This window comes from Zootoca vivipara, chromosome 8 (genome assembly GCF_965207765.1).
Source record: "Zootoca vivipara chromosome 8, rZooViv2.hap1.1, whole genome shotgun sequence".
NCBI lineage: Eukaryota > Metazoa > Chordata > Lepidosauria > Squamata > Lacertidae > Zootoca > Zootoca vivipara.
Window position 1 is genome coordinate 31,999,234 of NC_142591.1, and position 19,537 is coordinate 32,018,770.

Consider the following 19,537-nt stretch of genomic DNA (forward strand, 5'->3'; position numbering starts at 1 on the left):
TTTTCCTCTTCAAAATACTTGCCAGTCATTGTTTTATTGAGGAAAGCAGGAATTTATACAGCAATATATATGTTTTGAATACCTGTACAATATAATAATAATAATAATAATAATACATACCTGTACCCATAATAGAAAATGTTTACAAAATGAGACTCAGGTTCCACTGGCTCACAGTAGTTTCTCACTTCCTGGTTCCCCTTGGTGCAGATGTTGTTTATGGAATTTTCCCTAGCCATATGGTGATCTTATCAACCTTTGTAATTTCTGTGGTTATTCAGTTACATATCCTCAGTGTCATCTAGGGATCTTGAACATTTCCACAATGGGGTGTGTATCTCAGGAACAGTAGTTCTTATAATAATAATAATAATAATAATAATAATAATAATAATAATAATAATTTATTATTTATACCCCGCCCATCTAGCCGGGTTCCCCCAGCCACTCTGGGCGGCTTCCAACAAAACAGAAATTCTAAAATACAGAAATCCATCAAACATTAAAATACAGAGATCCATCAAACATTAAAAGCTTCCCTAAATATTATGAACTTTGATGTTATAATTATTTGTGGGAGATGCTGTTGTGAATTTGTATATCAGTATATTTCATTACTGTCTGTTATTGCCAAATATCCCCCCTTTTTTTAACCCAGAAACCAATCTACTCAGATTGATGTATTCAACTAACATCACATACAATGGCGCCCACTGGAATCACAGCTACAACTCTGACATGTTTTCCTGTAACACTTTGTTTCATGTGGAGGAAGGGGCAAGGGGTATATGTATGGGGAATATAGTTTTGTATTCACTTTGTTGAAAAACCAATAAAATACGAGGGCTTAGGGCCCTTGTATTTATGGGACTGCCTCTCCTGGTATGCCCTGCAGAGGACCTTAAGCTCCATGAATAACCATAGTTTAGAGGTCCCAGGCCCTAAGGAAGTCAGACTATCCTCCACCAGGGCCAGGGCCTTTTTAGTGATGGCTCTGACCTGCTGGAATGCTCTGTCCCATGAGAGTAATGCCCCAGAGGATTTAACTTCCTTCCGGGCCTGTAAGACAGAGCTATTCTGCCTGGCCTTTAATTTGAACTCAGCCTGATCTTTTATTTCCCTTCTCCCCCCCCCCCCTTTTATGAAGATTATCCGCTCTGGGACCCCACAGCTAATTCTCCCCTGACCTCCTTGCTGGCCCAAATAGGACTAATTTAGCCAGCTAGCCCTGGTGACTATCTAATGTTTATTGGATGGATTTCCCCCAAATAGATTTTTGAATTTTGAATTTTATTGTTATTCATGCTTTTATACTGTATTTTATGCTGCTTTTATTTTGTATTACAATTAGGTGTTTTAAAATTGTTGTTAGCCACCCTGAGCCCAGGTTTCTGAACCGGGAAGGGTGGGGTATAAATAAAATTATTATTATTATTATTATTATTATTATTATTATTAATAAAATGATGTGTTCAAATTTCTCCTCACTGCATAAGCAAACAATATAGAGAATGTTTCACTTTCCAAGAGGCTGTATGTCCACCACAGTAAATGGCCACTGACTGCATCCTTCGCTCCAGGCAAGTAGTAATTTGAACACAGGAACCAGTTTCAATGCATAGAAGTCCCCACTGCACATGATTAATATTCATAATCAAAAAAAAGAACGCTGATCCAAAGAGCAACAATTGAAATGTAAGGTGCATAGCCTTATGTTGTGTTTGTGAGCATGCAAACACCCCTTTCGTAGTTGGGGGTCCTGCCTCCCCATCATCCTTTTAGCTGTGTGAGTTGAAAAAGCATAGCTATGCTCAGGGGTGTTTGGATCAGGTGTACATGTGGTTATTTGAAAAGTATCAGCAGTAAAAACTAAGCACTGGTAAACACACATATTTTCTATCAGGCATAAATGTTAGATTAAAAGGTGATTATGACTATTAAATATAGTTCTCTATATACATTTTTAAAGAAAAGCAAGCAAAAGTACCTAACATAATCAACAAGTAAATTTATCAGGATGTTTCCATTTAGTTTTAAAAGAATGCAACTCTAACCATAGCTGCTTCTTCACATTCTGCTGAATTATTTATGCTTACTCATATATTTTATTCATATTTTAAGAGAGCAAATCAGATTTCAACATCTTCCATTACAAATCATCTGTTTTTATGCTAAATCATCAACCATTTATTGTAAGCTTTCACACAAACTTCCATTCAGTGCATTTTTGTTCTTCTAAGTTAGTTTTCATCAGCCTCTTGAGAAATAATTCATATGAAACTAATACACATGTGGTGTCCTATATCTTCATCATTCAGTTCTTCTCAATCTGTTATCACCTACAATTTAGATAATCCAGGCTATTATGTGCTTTATTGTGCACAGAAAAATAAGAGTCTCAGTACAGCAGAAAACTAATACCACACACATACTTGTAATACAATAAAAACTATTAATGAAGTGAGCCAAGCACGAAAGTTTTTTTTTACTTTACATACTCTCATGCTTTGCAGAAATGGTTAAGCTGTGAACAAACTACATCACTTTAACATTTGCTGTTTTCCTTGAAACAGCATAGCCATCACATCTAAATGGTCTCAAAAGCAAGGAAAGAGCTATTTATATATCATGAAAAAATGATATACCCAAAGCCTCCATGACAAACTTCAAAATTAGTACAGACTGTATTTTAAATAGTCCAATGAGAGAGTAATGTTGTTGATTCTATACCTCTGCCACCATGCAATTTATTTTAAAACTAAAACTAAAACAATAATGTTTCTAAACTTATTGATTCTCTTGCACCGTCACTTATGTTTTTAGACAAGAGAAAATTAAGAACATTTGAATTTCCAAATGTAAGTTAAAAGTAAGGGGACTTACAACACATCGTATCATGGAAATAAAATATTTAAACAATATTAGAGAGAGGTTGTTTAGCTGAACATCTCCATCTAACTTGCAGGGAAGCGCTTTGTAAGGATGGATCTAATTGTTTGCATAAGTCATGAAATAACTAAATGATGGCACAATAATGACAATGTTTTCCTCTACAGTTCACAATAATAATTTAGAAATCACTCTAGAGTTATCAATAATTTAGAAAAACCTCCTCTATTAGGTCAAGGGCAACATTTGTTCACCTTACTTAAAGATCATTAAAATACATCCTTAATCATAACATGCAGTTCATTACAAATAAAATTGCCTCTGGTTCAATAAAACTAATTAAATGTAAATGGTATTGTTTACTGCTGTATGGATCTTTTGATATAAATCAGCAAGTCACCATTTATTGAAAATTACAGTGACCTCATTGCTGCTAATAAATTTCCTTGATCATTTAAGCCAGAGAAGAATATCCCAGAATATGCACAGTGCAGAAAGACACTATCCTACATATGACTATGAAACCAAGAAACCTAACCTGGGTGTTACAGTTCTTACAGTTCAGCCATCATTAAATGACTTGTTGAAATTTTAATTCTCTGATCACATTAAGTGGTTTTGGAAGACAACAAAATCTGTACTGATCATCTTTGGTGGTGTCATCTGTTCTTTAAGAAAGCTCTAAAGGTTTACCGGTTTATTTATTCTGGGTGTCACTGTGGATAAGGTTACAGTCCTACATTGATGATGGAACTGACAGCCCATGACAACACAAGATACAATCCTTTACATCGGATAACTACAGAAATCAAAATGAGTGACAGTTATGGACAGTGTATGTTAACTACATGACTATATTGCTTAGTCTACATCTATGCATGCTCTGTTTCTTTTCCTTTAACTACTACTTAAATATTAAAAGGAGTGCAATTTCCCAATACAGTACTTTTAGGGCACATGTAGCTGTATCCTTTTTTTTTTTTACGTGAATCGTGACTACTTAGAACTAGTCTTGTTTAAACCATTTATTCAATGAAAGCTTGACTTTTACACAATTTATGTTCTCTATATTAGTAACCTCACATGTTATCCCAGAGGTCAGGGCTGAATCCTTGTTAGTGGCATTAAGAATGTACCTGAGTCCAAATTAAACCCTATTGCTGAGGGTTAAACATTTCCTGAAAGCTAAGCTTTCCGACTTGGAAAACCCACTTCCTAATTTTGATCACTTCTCCATTAAGGGGTGGGGGAACTCTCTGTCCTCAGAATCATGAGTAAGCATTTGGAATTGGTTAGTCAAGTGCTTCCCTAAGGACTAGGTCACTGGAGTTGTTGAGGCACAGAATTAAACAAGATTAATTTGGATGAGCACCTTGTATATAGGAGGACGTGTATACTTGAAAAGCTCTCTGACATCTATACTTTTGCTTGCTACTTCAGTGGATGAAGCTAGGAAACTGTAGGCAGCAAATGCTACTGTCTCTCATCAATCCTACATACAGGGTGAAAGATTAAAAAATGCCTTGCAAAAACTTTTACAGAATTACTGATTTCTCTAATGCCTGGATATTTTATGTTCTGTGGACTGCAGGAGAAAGTGGCAGTAGGATTAGATCTTAAACAGGCAAAGCTGCAATGACTGCAGCGAGTATGGACTGTAGCAGAGGTGAAAACATGAAGTATCTCCTCAGCCATTTTAGAAGCAGCCCAGCAGGTGGCATTCAAGAATTGCTGTAAAACTGAATCAGCCCATCCTCAGCAAAATGCCATTCATTTGCTTACATGCTAACCAGGGAATCATACAATCACAATTTGTGTGTGTGCGTGAGCACTGGGTTATACATTATTAAATATATTAAGTGTGCATGCACACAAAAGCTCATACCAATGACAAACTTAGTTGGTCCCTAAGGTGCTACTGGAAGGAATTTTTTTTTTATTATGTTTCGACTACGTCAGACGAACACAGCTACCTACCTGTAACTATTAAATATATTTGACTCACGTGAACTTTGGTGGCAACTATAAACTGCAAGGATTTTGAAGCATTTCATATAATAGGGTTTAGTTAAAAATACACAATTTGAGAGCATTTAAGTATCTTTGTTTTAAGAAAATCAACTCAGCTGCCCTTCTCCTGACTCAGTTATTTGGTACCATAGATGCTGTTCAGGACTGCAGCATCCCTCTCTGTCACAGACACAAGGTGATGTGCAGAACAGAGAGAGAGGGTTCACTCTCTGCCATTATTCCATTCTTCCACACAAATTACCCTCTAAGGTCATTTAACAAATTTTGGCGATTCCCGTGACAAATTGCCTCTGAGGTATTTGCAGCTCTTATTATTTGCAGCATGGCTGTACTCACATACACCTGATTATGTAAAATAACCCTACCAAATGAATGCTATGGCTCCCATAGTTTCTGCAATAGCAGTAACTCCAGAAAGGGTAGCTATCCAAAAAACAAAAATCATTTGGATTCAAGCTACTGCATATATTTCAAACAAATATGAGTCTCAAACAAATAGCAGCATCACTATAGCTACACATTACTGGGTTTATTGCAGAAATAAACCTCAGAAATGCATTTACTATTTGCTGGGTTAAGCAGCAATACTATTCTTTCACACGAAATAAAAAGTAGAGACTCAAAGTAGCAAATACATCACACTTTTTTAAAATATTAAACTATATTTTCAGCACAAACTGATGCATATTTTATTCAAAATGGAGTCTCACTGTTTTCAATGTAACTTACTTCTTAGTGAGTGTGCTTATAATTTCAGCCTTAATCTAATTTGTTAATTTCAACTGTGGATTTCATCACACAGGTAAATAGAGCAGACCATAGTTTATCTTTTTTGAAGGCACATCTGGGTGATTATAGCTGTCAGGTCACAGAAGGTAAATAAGAATGCTCTAAGTTATTTTCTGTTAGACTAATGTCATAACTAACTGACTAATGTCATAACTACTTTCATTTAGCCAAATGTTTCAAGCTTTATGGCACATATTCTGTATTTCAGGACCAACACACACTGTAGCTAAAATCCAAAATTGTTGTCTTAAGCATATCCCAGGCTTGCACATGTTTGGTGGGTTTTTAGGTTTTTCCTTTTGAACCCATTTCCCATTTCACCTTAAGAACTGTTTTTTGAAACTTCTTCCAATTTCAAAACCATTCAGCCATGAAGCATGGCAGGGATGATGCCTGAGAAACAAATCAGATATCCCTAGGATAACATGTAACAACTTGTACAGTATGAAATTAAAATATTTATATTCTACTCATTCCATGCTTGAGGTGCCTTACAACCATAATTATGAACAGCCACTATTTATAAAAACAAACTATTAGAAAACAACAGCTTGTATATACCAATTCTACATTTTCTCTTTGAAAGCCCACCTTTCAATAAATACTGTAAGCATGTTCAGTACACTGACACTATTAAAACAATAATTCTTGACATATTTCCTTAAGCACCACTTTAAATTTAATTACCCAGGCATACAGTAACAGAGAATATAATTAATGGGTTTCCAGTAAATGCTGCTACTCCAACTTCTGTTTTTATATATACTTACTGTTTACGGAAAGTCAATGTTATGCACATACAATTTTTTGATCTGGAAATTTTAAACACAACGTCTTCATAACATATATCTGCATAAGGCACAGTGAAAGAAGTGAAATGTATAACTACAATGCTTACCCCTAAAGCTGGTAATCTCTGTGTGCAACTAACAGCAACTTTTAGTTTCCAGTCTGTTTCACCATCTAGCTGATCAGTTCGGATAAAACATGAACCTTAAAAATGCAAAAGAAACAAAAACATGACAGATGTTTTAGATCCCATTAAAATGGAAATGGACATAAACTATGGAAGCGTTGCTTTTGAAATGTCTTACAACAATGTTCTTAATTCTAGTAGGGCACAGGGAAACAAACAGAAAGATTCCTATAGACACAGTGCAGGAGCCAAAGGCATGTGTATGCAAAGTTTTTTCTTGAGTTTCCTGAACCTTTTAAAACTTCACAAAGTTAACATTTTAGGATTCTCACGTCTGGCTTGCCTTGGTAGCCAGCAAAACTATATGGTTTCCCCTGCTCTTCCTTCAACTCAAGAGAGAGGGGCAAAGTGTCATCCCTGCAGTTGTGCTAGACCACGCATCTTCAACCCTTTCAGACCCAGGACCCACTTTAAACCCAAACATGCCTTTGGGGGCCTATTTCTTAATCTTTTGCCATATATTTGTTTGGTGGTAGTGCTCCTGCTATGACCCACCTCGGATCACGTCACAACCCACCAGTTGAAGAGCAGTGTGATGGAGAAGCTATTGCCTTCAGAGGGACTCTACTTCTTGAAGTCACTGCTTTCAAACTCCAGTGGCACTATAGGCATGAGCTTACCACCTTTTTTCAGAGCTTGTGAGTGTTGTGCTTGCATTCACACTGGGCTTTTGAAGCACTCTGAAGCAGAAGAAGAGTTTGGATTTGATATCCCGCTTTATCACTACCCGAAGGAGTCTCAAAGCGGCTAACAATCTCCTTTCCCTTCCTCCCCCACAACAAACACTCTGTGAGGTGAGTGGGGCTGAGAGTCTTCAGAGAAGTGTGACTAGCCCAAGGTCACCCAACAGCTGCATGTGGAGGAGCGGAGGAGCGAATCCGGTTCCCCAGATTATGAGTCTATCGCTCTTAACCACTACACCACACAGGCTCTCTTTGAAGCCTGAGCATTCTGAAGCCCATGGTAAGGTCAAAGACACACTCATCTCTCACTTCGTGCTTTTGTTAATACATAGACTCACTTCTGGTGAACCCATTTGTGGACTCCTGTTTAACTTAGTAGTGAATGTATCAGCCAAGGTTTTTCTAGCAAATCAGTTTTCCAAAATAAGCTCCAACCAGCAAAAAAAGCTTAAGGGGAAAATTTTCATTCTTCATGTACTAGCTACATATTAAATGAACTAGGGATGAGCAGCACAAACTTACTCTGTGTGCTTGGGCAATTGGTTGAGCCACTGGCAGCCAGAAGCTAGATCCAGTGGGCTACCAGCTGGTCAATCCTGCTGCAGGAAACAGACTATATCAAAAACACAAATCTATTGCGTTATAATCCTAGTAGTCAAATCTAGTTTCATCTTGGAAAATCACTGCCCAAAATGTGCACTGGCAAAAATCCATCTTCGATTATGTGGCTTGAATCATTTTAGATTGCCAAAAAAATGCTCACTTGTAGCCTGATTCAAGTGTAAATTTCTCAGAAATAATGGGGAAAGATGGAATTAAGAATGGTGTGTTCAAGAGCAAGATTAAATCAGTACATTTTTGGTGCCATATTCAAAGGTCCCTGATGCAAGTAAAATCTAACTAAACCAGCAATTTAAGACTGAAGGCACCTGAAATTATAACTAACCTAAAGGTGGAATTTTCACACAAAACTCTGTCAGAAGAAGTTACAGTTGTCCAATGTCTACACTATTTTATAAAACATGTAAGAAATAAAACTTTTTTAAAAAAAGACACTTTCATGAAGTACTAAATTTCAAACAATGCTTTATAAAACTTTGGTTCACAGCTGAAAACTACACATGTCCTAAAAGATGGGCCAAGGTCTGTAGAAAATAATTAACTACTTCTGGAAAATCCAAACATAGTAAGCATTTTTCAGACATAGCTATTGAAATTGAAAACACTGTAAATAAGAGTCAGACAACGTGAGAATGCCACACTCCTATAGTACACTCTAATCAACAGTCTATTTTCCATCAAACTTTCCCTATACAAGACATTTCATGGTTCTCTTTACCCTTCCTGTCAATGGCTGCTCTCATCCATCAATTTCATTTAGAATTATACTATAGATCAATGCAGTTCAAGACCAGTGTGGCTCCTGTGAATGGTTGACTGCACATATATTCATTTAATAGAGCTCACACTATGACATGTATTGGCCAGCTGCATTTCCTCTCCACTTCAGCAGTTAATTTCATCAATAACTTATCTCATAGTCCGTTTCCCTTTTATCCAGAAAAAGAGACTGCTTTGTGCCAAGTCAGCTTTCAATAGTGATCACTACAGCAAAAGCTAAACAATAAAACGTCCTCCTATCCAGGCATTTTGAAATAATTCTTTAGCACTATTGGCAAGACTTTTCAGTGTACGAAGACATACTAATTCTTAAGTTTGGATAATGAAAGTTCAAAAGTACTGTATAAAAATTAAACAGACAACAGCAAAGAACACATAAGAAATACGGTAACTAATTACAGTTAATTTGAATACTTTATTAATAATTTACATAGGCTGAGTTCACACATGATGCTGAGCCAAACAATGGCTTGGCATGAAGGAGCAAATATGCAGGTTCCTGGAGAAAAGCAGCTCATGGTCATTTTGTCCCTCCTGCAGTTCTGCTGTATTCACATTGCTGTACGCCAAGCCATGGTTACATTTGAACCTGGGCTCATGGTTTAAGAAACCATGAGCAGTAAGCCATAGAACAAACCTTGACTACAACTCATGATTTGCCTGGAGCAAAACAAAACCACAAGCCTGGATTCAGATGTAATGCTAAGACAAAACATGGTTTAGCTCACAGAAGCACAAGCAGGCAGGCACAGAGAAAGAGCAAATATTTTCCCTTTGAGAAAGCCACTTCCGCATCACGCGGAGGTGGTGTTGTGGGCATGGCCTGAGCGAACCCTCGCGATGGGGGCTGAGCGCTCAGCCCCCTCGTGAGATGGGAGTTCCCGCTTCCGTCATAACCGGGCCGACCAATAGGGTCGGCCGGGAGGCAGGGCTTCCCTTCTTTTAAATAAGCCAGAGGCGGGAATCTCAGCCTCTTCTGCCTCGGCTCTCAGCCCATTCGGTTCCCTTTGAGAACTCATGTTTGCTTGTTCTTGCTAAGGCATGGTTTGATAGTGTTAGCATACCACTTGCATCAACATACCGGTTGCCAAACTGAAACTGCAGTCATCCACAGCTGTGACAAATAAACAATTCCTTAAACTTTAGAAATGAGAGGTGAAAATAATTATATTTATTTATATTTATACTTATTTCTTTGTTTATAATCTCATCACTTTATTGGAACCACACTTTCAAACTTTTCTCTATGACTACAAGGGTTTAATTTTTAGTTTGATTTTTAACATAAAGGATCCAATACAGAAATAAACTAGAAGTAAAAGAAGAAGAAGCTCCAAACCAATATTCGTTTTTTTGACTGTACATCTCTAGATGTACAGATCACTTAAGTGTTGCATAATTGGTGAAAATTGGAAGATATTAAGACTCTAGCATTAATTGTTGTCTAGAATTGATTTCTTTTGATATCATCAACTATGGCAACCCCCTGAGCTGCTTATCTTGGGTTTTGCTTGGGGAAAATGGTGTTATGGTAGAACTAGGACTACCCTAAGTGATCTCAGAAGGTGGTGCTGGGATTATTGGCTTATGGGGTGTGTAAATGTTCCACCTTGTCTCCTATGCTTTTAACATCTACATAAAACCACTGGGGGAAGTAATCTGGTCTGGGCTAAAGTGTCATCAGTATGCAGATGACACTCAGTTCTATCTATTTTTAAAGACTTATATTCCACTCCTCATTACAGGTGGTCTTGGGGTGGGTCAAAACAAAATATAACACAATTAAAACAAAAACAAAATAGAATACACTTTAAAAACAGACACCACCCCTCATCCAAATAAGAATTAACCATACTCTGAACCCAATCAGTCAAACCCCCTCTGATAGATTTAATAAGTCAAGAGGGACAAGATTTGAGAGGGCATGCGGTTGGGCATATAGCTGCAAGCACCTTGTCCACATCAGCGGACTGTATAAGCTGAAATTAATACTGCAACACATCAATGACTGTGGTTCGGGGTATTTGATCCAGAGCTACATTAACTGCAGAGTCAAGCTTATTCTGAAGTCAAGTGTGTACCATTTTCATAATGTGTACCAGTTGGAAGGAAATTGCTGCTACTAATCCAAGCTTCACCAAGTCAGTCTAACTATAACAAAGCAGTACATAACTATAACAAAGCAGTACCTAACACATACAGTACACACTATATTTGGTCCATTCCGCCTATCATTTGGGGCAAATACTACACTGAGAGGCAGCCCTGTCTGATGTGTTGGACCTATGACCATGTGAAACAGCCCTGTGATTATCATGGAGGCCTCGAAGTCCTGACCTGGCCCAGTGGCATCCTCGGTATGGAAACAGAAGTCACTCAGGGCTATCTGGGGTTCTTCAACACATCAGAGACCACTATATTTGTCATTAGTACAGTCAATTATTCTACTATTCAAAGCTCAGAGAGGTTTACATGGGACTTCTGTTTGTCCTAAATCTAAGCAATGATGTTATCTGCATACACTTAATAACGCTGGATAATCATTGGGTGCTCCCAATCTACTCACTAGACCACTGCTATCAATACCAATCAGATCTCATCCTCCACTAATATGCACAGGCTTTGCAAATAAGTTCATCAGTAGCCTGTCTACTAAAATATGCATGAATTTACAAGAGAAAGTCAAGAGTTACATGACAGCCTCTCATTGCTGCTTCCCTTTACAAAATTTAATAGATCAAAGACCCATATTTATAAGACATTGCAAAATGAACCTTCCAAGATTTCCAATGGTCAACTGACCTGCACATGCTGATCAAAAGCAGGGGTGGAGTAGGTGGTCTGTGTCAGTGCATTTTCATTCCCCCACTTCATCCTAGAGTCAGAGACATGGTGCAGCTAGCTAGCCATGCAGCTTATTTTACTTCCATCTGATATCTCCCAAGTGTGTGAACTACAGGAAGAATAAGGGGAGCGGATGGCACTGTGGTCTAAACCCTGAGCCTCTTGGGCTTGCTGATTGGAAGGTCGGCAGTTCGAATCTGCACGACAAGGTGAACTCCCATAGATCTGTCCCAGCTTCTGCGAACCTAGCAGTTCCAAAGCACACCAGTACAAGTAGATAAATAGGTACTGCTGCAGTGGGAAGGTAATTGGCGTTTCTGTGCACTCTGATTTCCATCACGGTGCTTTATGCGCCAGTAATGGTTTAGTCATGCTGGCCACATGACCCAGAAAGCTGTGGACAAACACCAGCTCCCTCGGCCTGAAGCTAGATGAGCACCACAACCCCATAGTCGCCTTTGGCTGGACTTAACCATCCAGGGGTCCTTTAACTTTTACAGGAAGAATTCAAGTCTGCCACTGAACCCAGAAAGATGAGTGATAAGCAGGGTTGCAAAGCAGCAAAAAGATATTGAGGGAAGAAAATGGAAGAATGGAAAAAAGAGGGTGTCAATAGGAAGCCACCTCCACAAACAGCAGAAATTTCTGTCAAAAATGTGTCTGTCAAAAAATGCTTGTGGATGCAGAGAGGGGTAGCATAATGCTCTGTCCCTTCCCTCCAGCCAATCTTGCCATGACTGGGAGGTCTACAAGGGCTGGGATTTTAGACCTGTCAAAAGAAGTTATGGCTGATCCTATACAAGGCGAATTTCTCCCAAACTGGGATTCAAGGTATATGCTGGTCACCCTTCAAGTTGAAGGAGTCTTTTCCATATTGGCATTTTTTTTTTTTTTTGCTTTCCCTGCAGTTGTTTTTTAGATGATATTTCTACACTAGCCTTAAGTCATATTAAGAAAATAAAAGTCATATCCTTAGGAGACACAAGCCTATTCCACTTTCAGAATTTTTATCTTAAAGCAGGACTGACCATGCAGTTTTTGCTAAATATAGAATTATTTAGTATTAGCTGGGTAAGTCATTTGACTTGGGAATTAATGCGCAAGGCAGGATGTATAAGAAATAAAGAACATCTTATGAAAAACAGAAAGTTGCAGGCATTATTTTTATTCAAACTCACAGATAAGATACAATGTTAAACATTAATAAGAATAAATGATTTGCTCAGACAAAAGCTGAATATTTTGGAAGACTTCAATTAATAATTTTGCAATATTACAAACCAGCTGCAAATAAACACAAGGAGAGGTGAATATATATGTAAAACTTCAATTAAAATGGGGGGCCCAAGCCCAAGCTAGATAAATAGTTGTTTTGTCTTGTGTTGTATCTAAGGTAAAATTATGTACCTAAGGTAAAATTATGCTCTCATTTTCTTTTTTTATTAAAGCTATAACAATGATGCTTTAAATCAATTATTCAGAAAGCCTCAAATTTTCAACATGATGCAACTGAGTAAGATTTGATTTACTTTTTTAAAAAAAGAATGAGATTATGCTAACATGTTCTCCTTTTACGCCACTGTGCAGCTAAGACTGTATAAATAGAAGCTATTCTGTCTGTATTCTCTCTCAAGTGTTGTGTCTGATAAATTTTTCACAAATGAGAACATTAGCTACAACTAATGCCAGTTAAGCCTCACCAAAACTGAATTATTAAATCTTCTTGCCTATATCCTGTTACAGACTTCTTATGAATACTTGATTTTATTTTGTATAATTGACAAGACTTGTCAGGAAAGGGTGGTTTTAATGGCAATCAAATTAAGATCAACTGGTATAAGTGTCACAATGAAGAGTCTGTGTCAAGTGCTGAAGAATTAATTGATGGGTTATTGAGAAACAAGGCTTGTGAAGCTGTCATAAACTGTTGTAATATTAGCAACCTGCTTGCTATGAGTCAGAAACTAAGAGCCCTGGGTTTTATGTCTACACAGAACAAAAGTTTATTTTAAATCATTTATATCACTATATTGCAGGAACATTTTAAGCAGCTGACAAGCTGAAGAGCACCACTGAGTTGACATGTTGGTGGTACGGAGCTTCATTTACTATATTCAGAAGGAAAGTTCAGCTTTGATAGCTTGAGGTAAAAAGAAACTGTAATATATGACAAATATTTATGCCATAATGTTGTCACACTTGGGGCACAGGGGAAAACATATTGACATTTATAAGAGATTGATGAAAATTAGTTCTAAAGCATTAATTTTTCCTAATACCACTGAAAGAACTATGTTCACTCAGGAGATATTTGATCTGAATTAAGAAACTGATGAAGCAATTGATTAATTGGAATTTAAGCCATCAGTCACTGGATCCATCAACAGAATCATTTACATTCTGAACAATCAGCTTATGGTCCAATAGGATACCATGTATTAATACACAGTCAATATGATACCCCTGAACTCATCACAATTCCTTATTGACAAGCACACAGATGCTTTTAATCCAAGCTTGATCACGCTGCATATATTTTAGGGGTCTTATATTGACTCTGTACGTTTTAGGAATTTTTATTTTATTAAACACATTACAGAATTATTTTGCATTCACTGAGCATCATCCAGAGAAAAGGAGATATTTAAAGCATCTGCCCACGTTCTGAAATTCTAATTATACAATTCATATCCTCTTTAGAAGTAGAAGCACACCCCAAACCTTCCTTTTCTTGAAACATTTAAAAAATCAAAAGGGTTAAAGCAAGCAAAAACATCATGTGCAAGCAATGAATTCATTTTGAAATTATATCCCATTTTTGAGATTCACTGAAATTAGGACAATTGTGATAGACATAATACTAGCTAGTTTAAATTTAAATACTGGAACTAATCAGAGTTGGAAGGGACCACAAGAGTCATCTAGTCCAACCCCCTGCAAAGCAGGAATCTTTCAACCAATGTGGGGCTTAAACCCACAACCCTGAAATTAAGAGTCTTGTGCTCTGCCATCTGAGCTATACCTCCTCTTGGTGACAGCATGGACTTGGATAGCTTGGCACTGGAAGATTTCCAATGTCTTACACTAAAATAAATTTATAACAAAGTATGGGAAATAGCCCTTGTAGAGAAGCTGAGGCAGCAGTTACGAATGGCAAGAGGGCAGGAAGGAATGGACTCAGACTGGAGGAGCTTCATAACCTACACTAAGAAGGAAGATATTGGGCAACATCATTTCAGAATATCTGGCCTCTGCCACTAATATGGTTTTTGTGTGTAAAACTAAGTAAATAAATACATAAGAAATGAGACATATATGTATCCTTGTTACATGAAAGCTGAAATCCTAAGCGCACTCTGTGAGATTTAACTGAGTAACTTTTAGGATTGTACTGTAAATCTCACTAACTGTTGCCAACAGTATTTCAGAATATCTGGCCTCTATTATTCTTTCAGTCTAGATTTAACCTGCCGTTTTATTTACTTTTCTACCCTCAAAATGGTTTGTAACTGTATTTATCTCTGTGACCACTATTTCCACATGATGTTGTTGTTTAGTCGTTTAGTCGTGTCCGACTCTTCGTGACCCCATGGACCATAGCACGCCAGGCACTCCTGTCTTGCACTGCCTCCCGCAGTTTGGTCAAACTCATGTTCGTAGCTTCGAGAACACTGTCCAACCATCTTGTCCTCTGTCGTCCCCTTCTCCTAGTGCCCTCAATCTTTCCCAACATCAGGGTCTTTTCCAAGGATTCTTCTCTTCTCATGAGGTGGCCAAAGTATTGGAGCCTCAGCTTCACGATCTCTCCTTCCAGGGAGCACTCAGGGCTGATTTCCTTAAGAATGGATAGGTTTGATCTTCTTGCAGTCCATGGGACTCTCAAGAGTCTCCTCCAGCACCATAATTCAAAAGCATCAATTCTTCAGCGATCAGCCTTCTTTATGGTCCAGCTCTCACTTCCATACATCACTACTGGGAAAACCATAGCTTTAACTATACGGACCTTTGTCGGCAAGGTGATGTCTCTGCTTTTTAAGATGCTGTCTAGGTTTGTCATTGCTTTTCTCCCAAGAAGCAGGCGTCTTTTAATTTCGTGACTGCTGTCACCATCTGCAGTGATCAAGGAGCCCAAGAAAGTAAAATCTCTCACTGCCTCCATTTCTTCCCCTTCTATTTCCACATGATCTCTAGAGGCAATACTTGACATATTGTTATCTGGTGATGCTGGAGCCCAAACCTAGAAAACTTTGTGTGCAAAATGTGCAATATACCACAGACCAATGACTCTCCCTGTATAGTCCCCAGAAAATTTGTGTTGGCCAACACTATATTAAGAACTGCTTTAAGTGAGGCTCTTAAACCAGGTGTATGCCAACATAATTCCTTTAGTTCATACAAGCCTACTTTACTACTGAGATGAGTTTATACTTAGCACTCATGTGCAGCACATACATTCACCTGATATATAAAGTACATTAACAACTTTAATGATTCTTAGACCACCGCTACCAGTAATAATTTTCCTTAACAAAGCGCTAAACAAAACTCCACTTTAAAGAAATGTAATATGTGAGTAAAAGCATAGATTGAACCCTCTCGAGCAATTTGGAGTCCTCTCAAGGGAAGAAGGGGGACGCGGGTGGGGCTGTGGGTTAAACCACAGAGCCTAGGGCTTGCTGATCAGAAGGTCAGCGGTTCAAATCCCCGTGACAGGGTGAGCTCCCATTGCTCGGTCCCAGCTCCTGCCAACCTAGCAGTTCAAAAGCACGTCAAAGTGCAAGTAGATAAATAGGTACTGCTCTGGCGGGAAGGTAAACGGCGTTTCCGTGCACTGCTCTGGTTCGCCAGCAGCAGCTTTGTCATGCTGGCCACATGACCTGGAAGCTGTACGCCAGCTCCCTTGGACAGTAACGCGAGATGAGCACCGCAACCCCAGAGTCGGTCACGACTGGACCTAATGGTCAGGGGTCCCTTTACCTTTACCAAGGGATGAAGAGGAGGCAGCCGTATTGCATTAATGGAAGTCTGTTCTGTTCACGAATGGACATCACTGGATATCCACTCTACCCTCCTCTCTCTGTGCCCTTTCCGAATCTGCCCCAGGGGTTGGGGGAACCCCTCTGGAACAAATTTAGGGGATGTGCAAGCAGAAGAGAGGGGGGAAAGTTCCATTATGCCAGTTGAACTCATTGTACTGACAAAATGATTTAGCTGGATTTTACCCATACTTATTTAGCACTGACACCCTGGGCTCCTTTGAGCGGAAGGGCTGAATATAAATTTAAATAATAGATAAATATAGCGTTTGAGCATTCAAAACATTGTATATATAGGTTGGTATTTAAGTGGCAGTTGTGATGTTTCGCCTTAACAGTGGAAGTCCCTGCATTGCCAAAATACCCCTCCCCTCCCCTCCCCACCCTCAGCCCCACCCCTGCATTGCCAAAATACCCCTGCCCCTCACCCTACCCTCAGGTCCAATAAATACCTTATGAAGTGCCACCAGCAGTCAGAAAAAATGCACACCTCTGCATTATGGCCCTTATTCTTGTATAAATCTTGCAACATCTCTAGAATGTGGGTGCAAGACACCCCCATATTGCAGCTGAAGGGCTGAGCCTGATAAAAATTAACTTGCCTAAAACCACTTTGCAATTCATAACGGGGGCAAGCTTTAAACCAAGGATTGTTTTTCCTTTTCAGCTCAGTCTTGGCCACTACACTACACCAGCTCTTTAAGTATTAGCATATTAAGTATATTATTAGTATACTTTGTATTAATGCTATTATTCCACTTGAGTTTATGTATAAAACAATAGGTGGAACACATAAAAGCAATATTATTCAGTTGCTTGAGATAGGTGTCAAAACATTGCTAGCCTGAGTTAAATCAAATGTTAAAACTGGAATAGGAGCTGAGATACGGGAACAGATTAAAGTAGTTTGGACAGATTGTTGGCAGTCACTCATGCCCTGAAGATAAAAGTTTATTTGGCCGTATGTGCAAAACTTCACTATAGTCATTTGTCATTCTCTGTAGCAATACATTTCCCAAACTTTCTTTCGTTTCAAGACAGGTAGGTTTCAAAATGTATGGTTTCTAAACATAATAGATATTTCCAGAACACGTGCCACAACTATTACAGCCTTATTATTCTGTAGCAGTGCTTAGAAAGAGATAGGAGGTGACACTTGAGTTGAACAGCTGAATTCCAAAGTGATACCACATTTTCTGTGCAATTTCAGAGGTTCAAAGTGTCAAACATCCTTGTGCAAAAAGCCACAAAACACTTATCTGTAATTAATTATAATGTATAAATGCACAAAACAACTAAGTAACGTTTTTAATGAAATGTAACAGGTCTTCTTTCGGGTTACCTGCTATAGTACTTAACATAATTCTGTAATTTCTACAAAAAATTGGAGGCATAGCCAGTAATATAAATTAAGCACTGCCGTTAATTTGAGAAGGCATAATCTAAGAAGACATAACTAACTACCCAGAATATATAAAAAGCAAAAGTAGTTATATTGGTCCATAACGACTCCCACCCCCAGCACCACAATCCACAGGTGGGCAATATCATACAGATACCTGTTAAGTGTAAAAACACAGGAACACACTCACCACCACCTCCTCCAGCACAGTCATGATGAGGAGGAAGTAAGCAAGCTTCAGCTTCCACTTTGAATTCTACTAAATTCTACCAGAATTTTTTCATTCTTTTTAATTTTTGTAGAATCACTTTTAATTATACCAAAATTAACCAGTTAGTCAGTTTAGATGACGCCTTCTTAAAAATATATATGTTTAAGCAAGCTCACCCAGATATGCAATTTTGAAATTTAAAAATTGCTGATTTTAGTTATATTTTGATAATTTTTGTCAAAATGTTTTAAGGTTTGATTTTATCTGTATTTTAAATGAGGATCTTATGTGCAAACTTCATAGAGATTTTTGTCAATTAAGCAGGGTATAAATCTTGGTTAAATAAAAATAAATAAAATAATGACGCAACAATGTGTGGTTAAGTGATAGCTTCTAAACTACTCCTCGCAGCTGTACTAGAAGAGAGGGGAGGGATGAGCATATTAGCCAAGGTTAATTCACTATGGCTCAGCATAACATCTAAACACAGCCACTATATGAATTTATCACATCAATGTAATATACTAACAGTGTAATTTTATGTATATTTACTCAGAAGTAAGTGTCATTGATTTTAATGGGGTTACTCCGTAGGAAGCATTAAGACTGCAGTGTAAGACTAGAATTCAGAGCACTACAAACTAAAAGAACAATATCTGTTGCACAGTTCCACAAGTAAACAACCAGCTTTTGTATAATCTGTATGCACTAGAGATGGAGGAAACGACAAGAGTCCCAAGTTAAGCCGATGGACAAGATTGCCAACTACCAGGGCACCCGCCAATTCCTGCTAGGATACCACCACAGTAGTAGAGCTAAAACAGAGGTCTGGCTCTATTGCCAAGATAAAGGAGACATCAGCTCCTACCACAGGCATCCCCAAACTTCGGCCCTCCAGATGTTTTGGACTACAATACCCATCTTCCCCGACCACTGGTCCTGTTAGCTAGGGATCATGGGAGTTGTAGGCCAAAACATCTGGAGGGCCACAGTTTGGGGATGCCTGCCCTACCATGAAGGGACAGGGAGTGTGGTCAAGCAGAGTTCCAACAAAGCCTGTAGCCACTAGTTCAGGAGTCAGCAAACTTTTTCAGCAGGGGGCTGGTCCACTATCCCTCAGACCTTGTGGGAGGCCGGACTATATTTTGGAAAGCGGAAAAAAATGAACGAATTCCTATGCCCCACAAATAACCCAGAGTTGCATTTTAAATAAAAGGACACATTCTACTCATTTAAAAACACGCTGATTTTCCGGACCGTCGGGAAATCGGGCCG

The 19,537-nt window shown here is 38.4% G+C and overlaps 1 protein-coding gene across 4 annotated transcripts in view; it reads right to left on the reverse strand.

Moving 5' to 3' along the window:
- ATP9B (ATPase phospholipid transporting 9B) overlaps positions 1 to 19,537 on the reverse strand; it is a 123,184-nt gene that overhangs the window by 66,714 nt on the left and 36,933 nt on the right. For all 4 annotated transcript variants that reach the window (XM_060277933.2, XM_060277931.2, XM_060277932.2 and 1 more), the window contains exon 8: positions 6,608 to 6,702. In XM_060277933.2, coding sequence (XP_060133916.2) covers positions 6,608 to 6,702 — 95 coding nt within the window. The remainder of the gene's footprint in view (positions 1 to 6,607; positions 6,703 to 19,537) is intronic.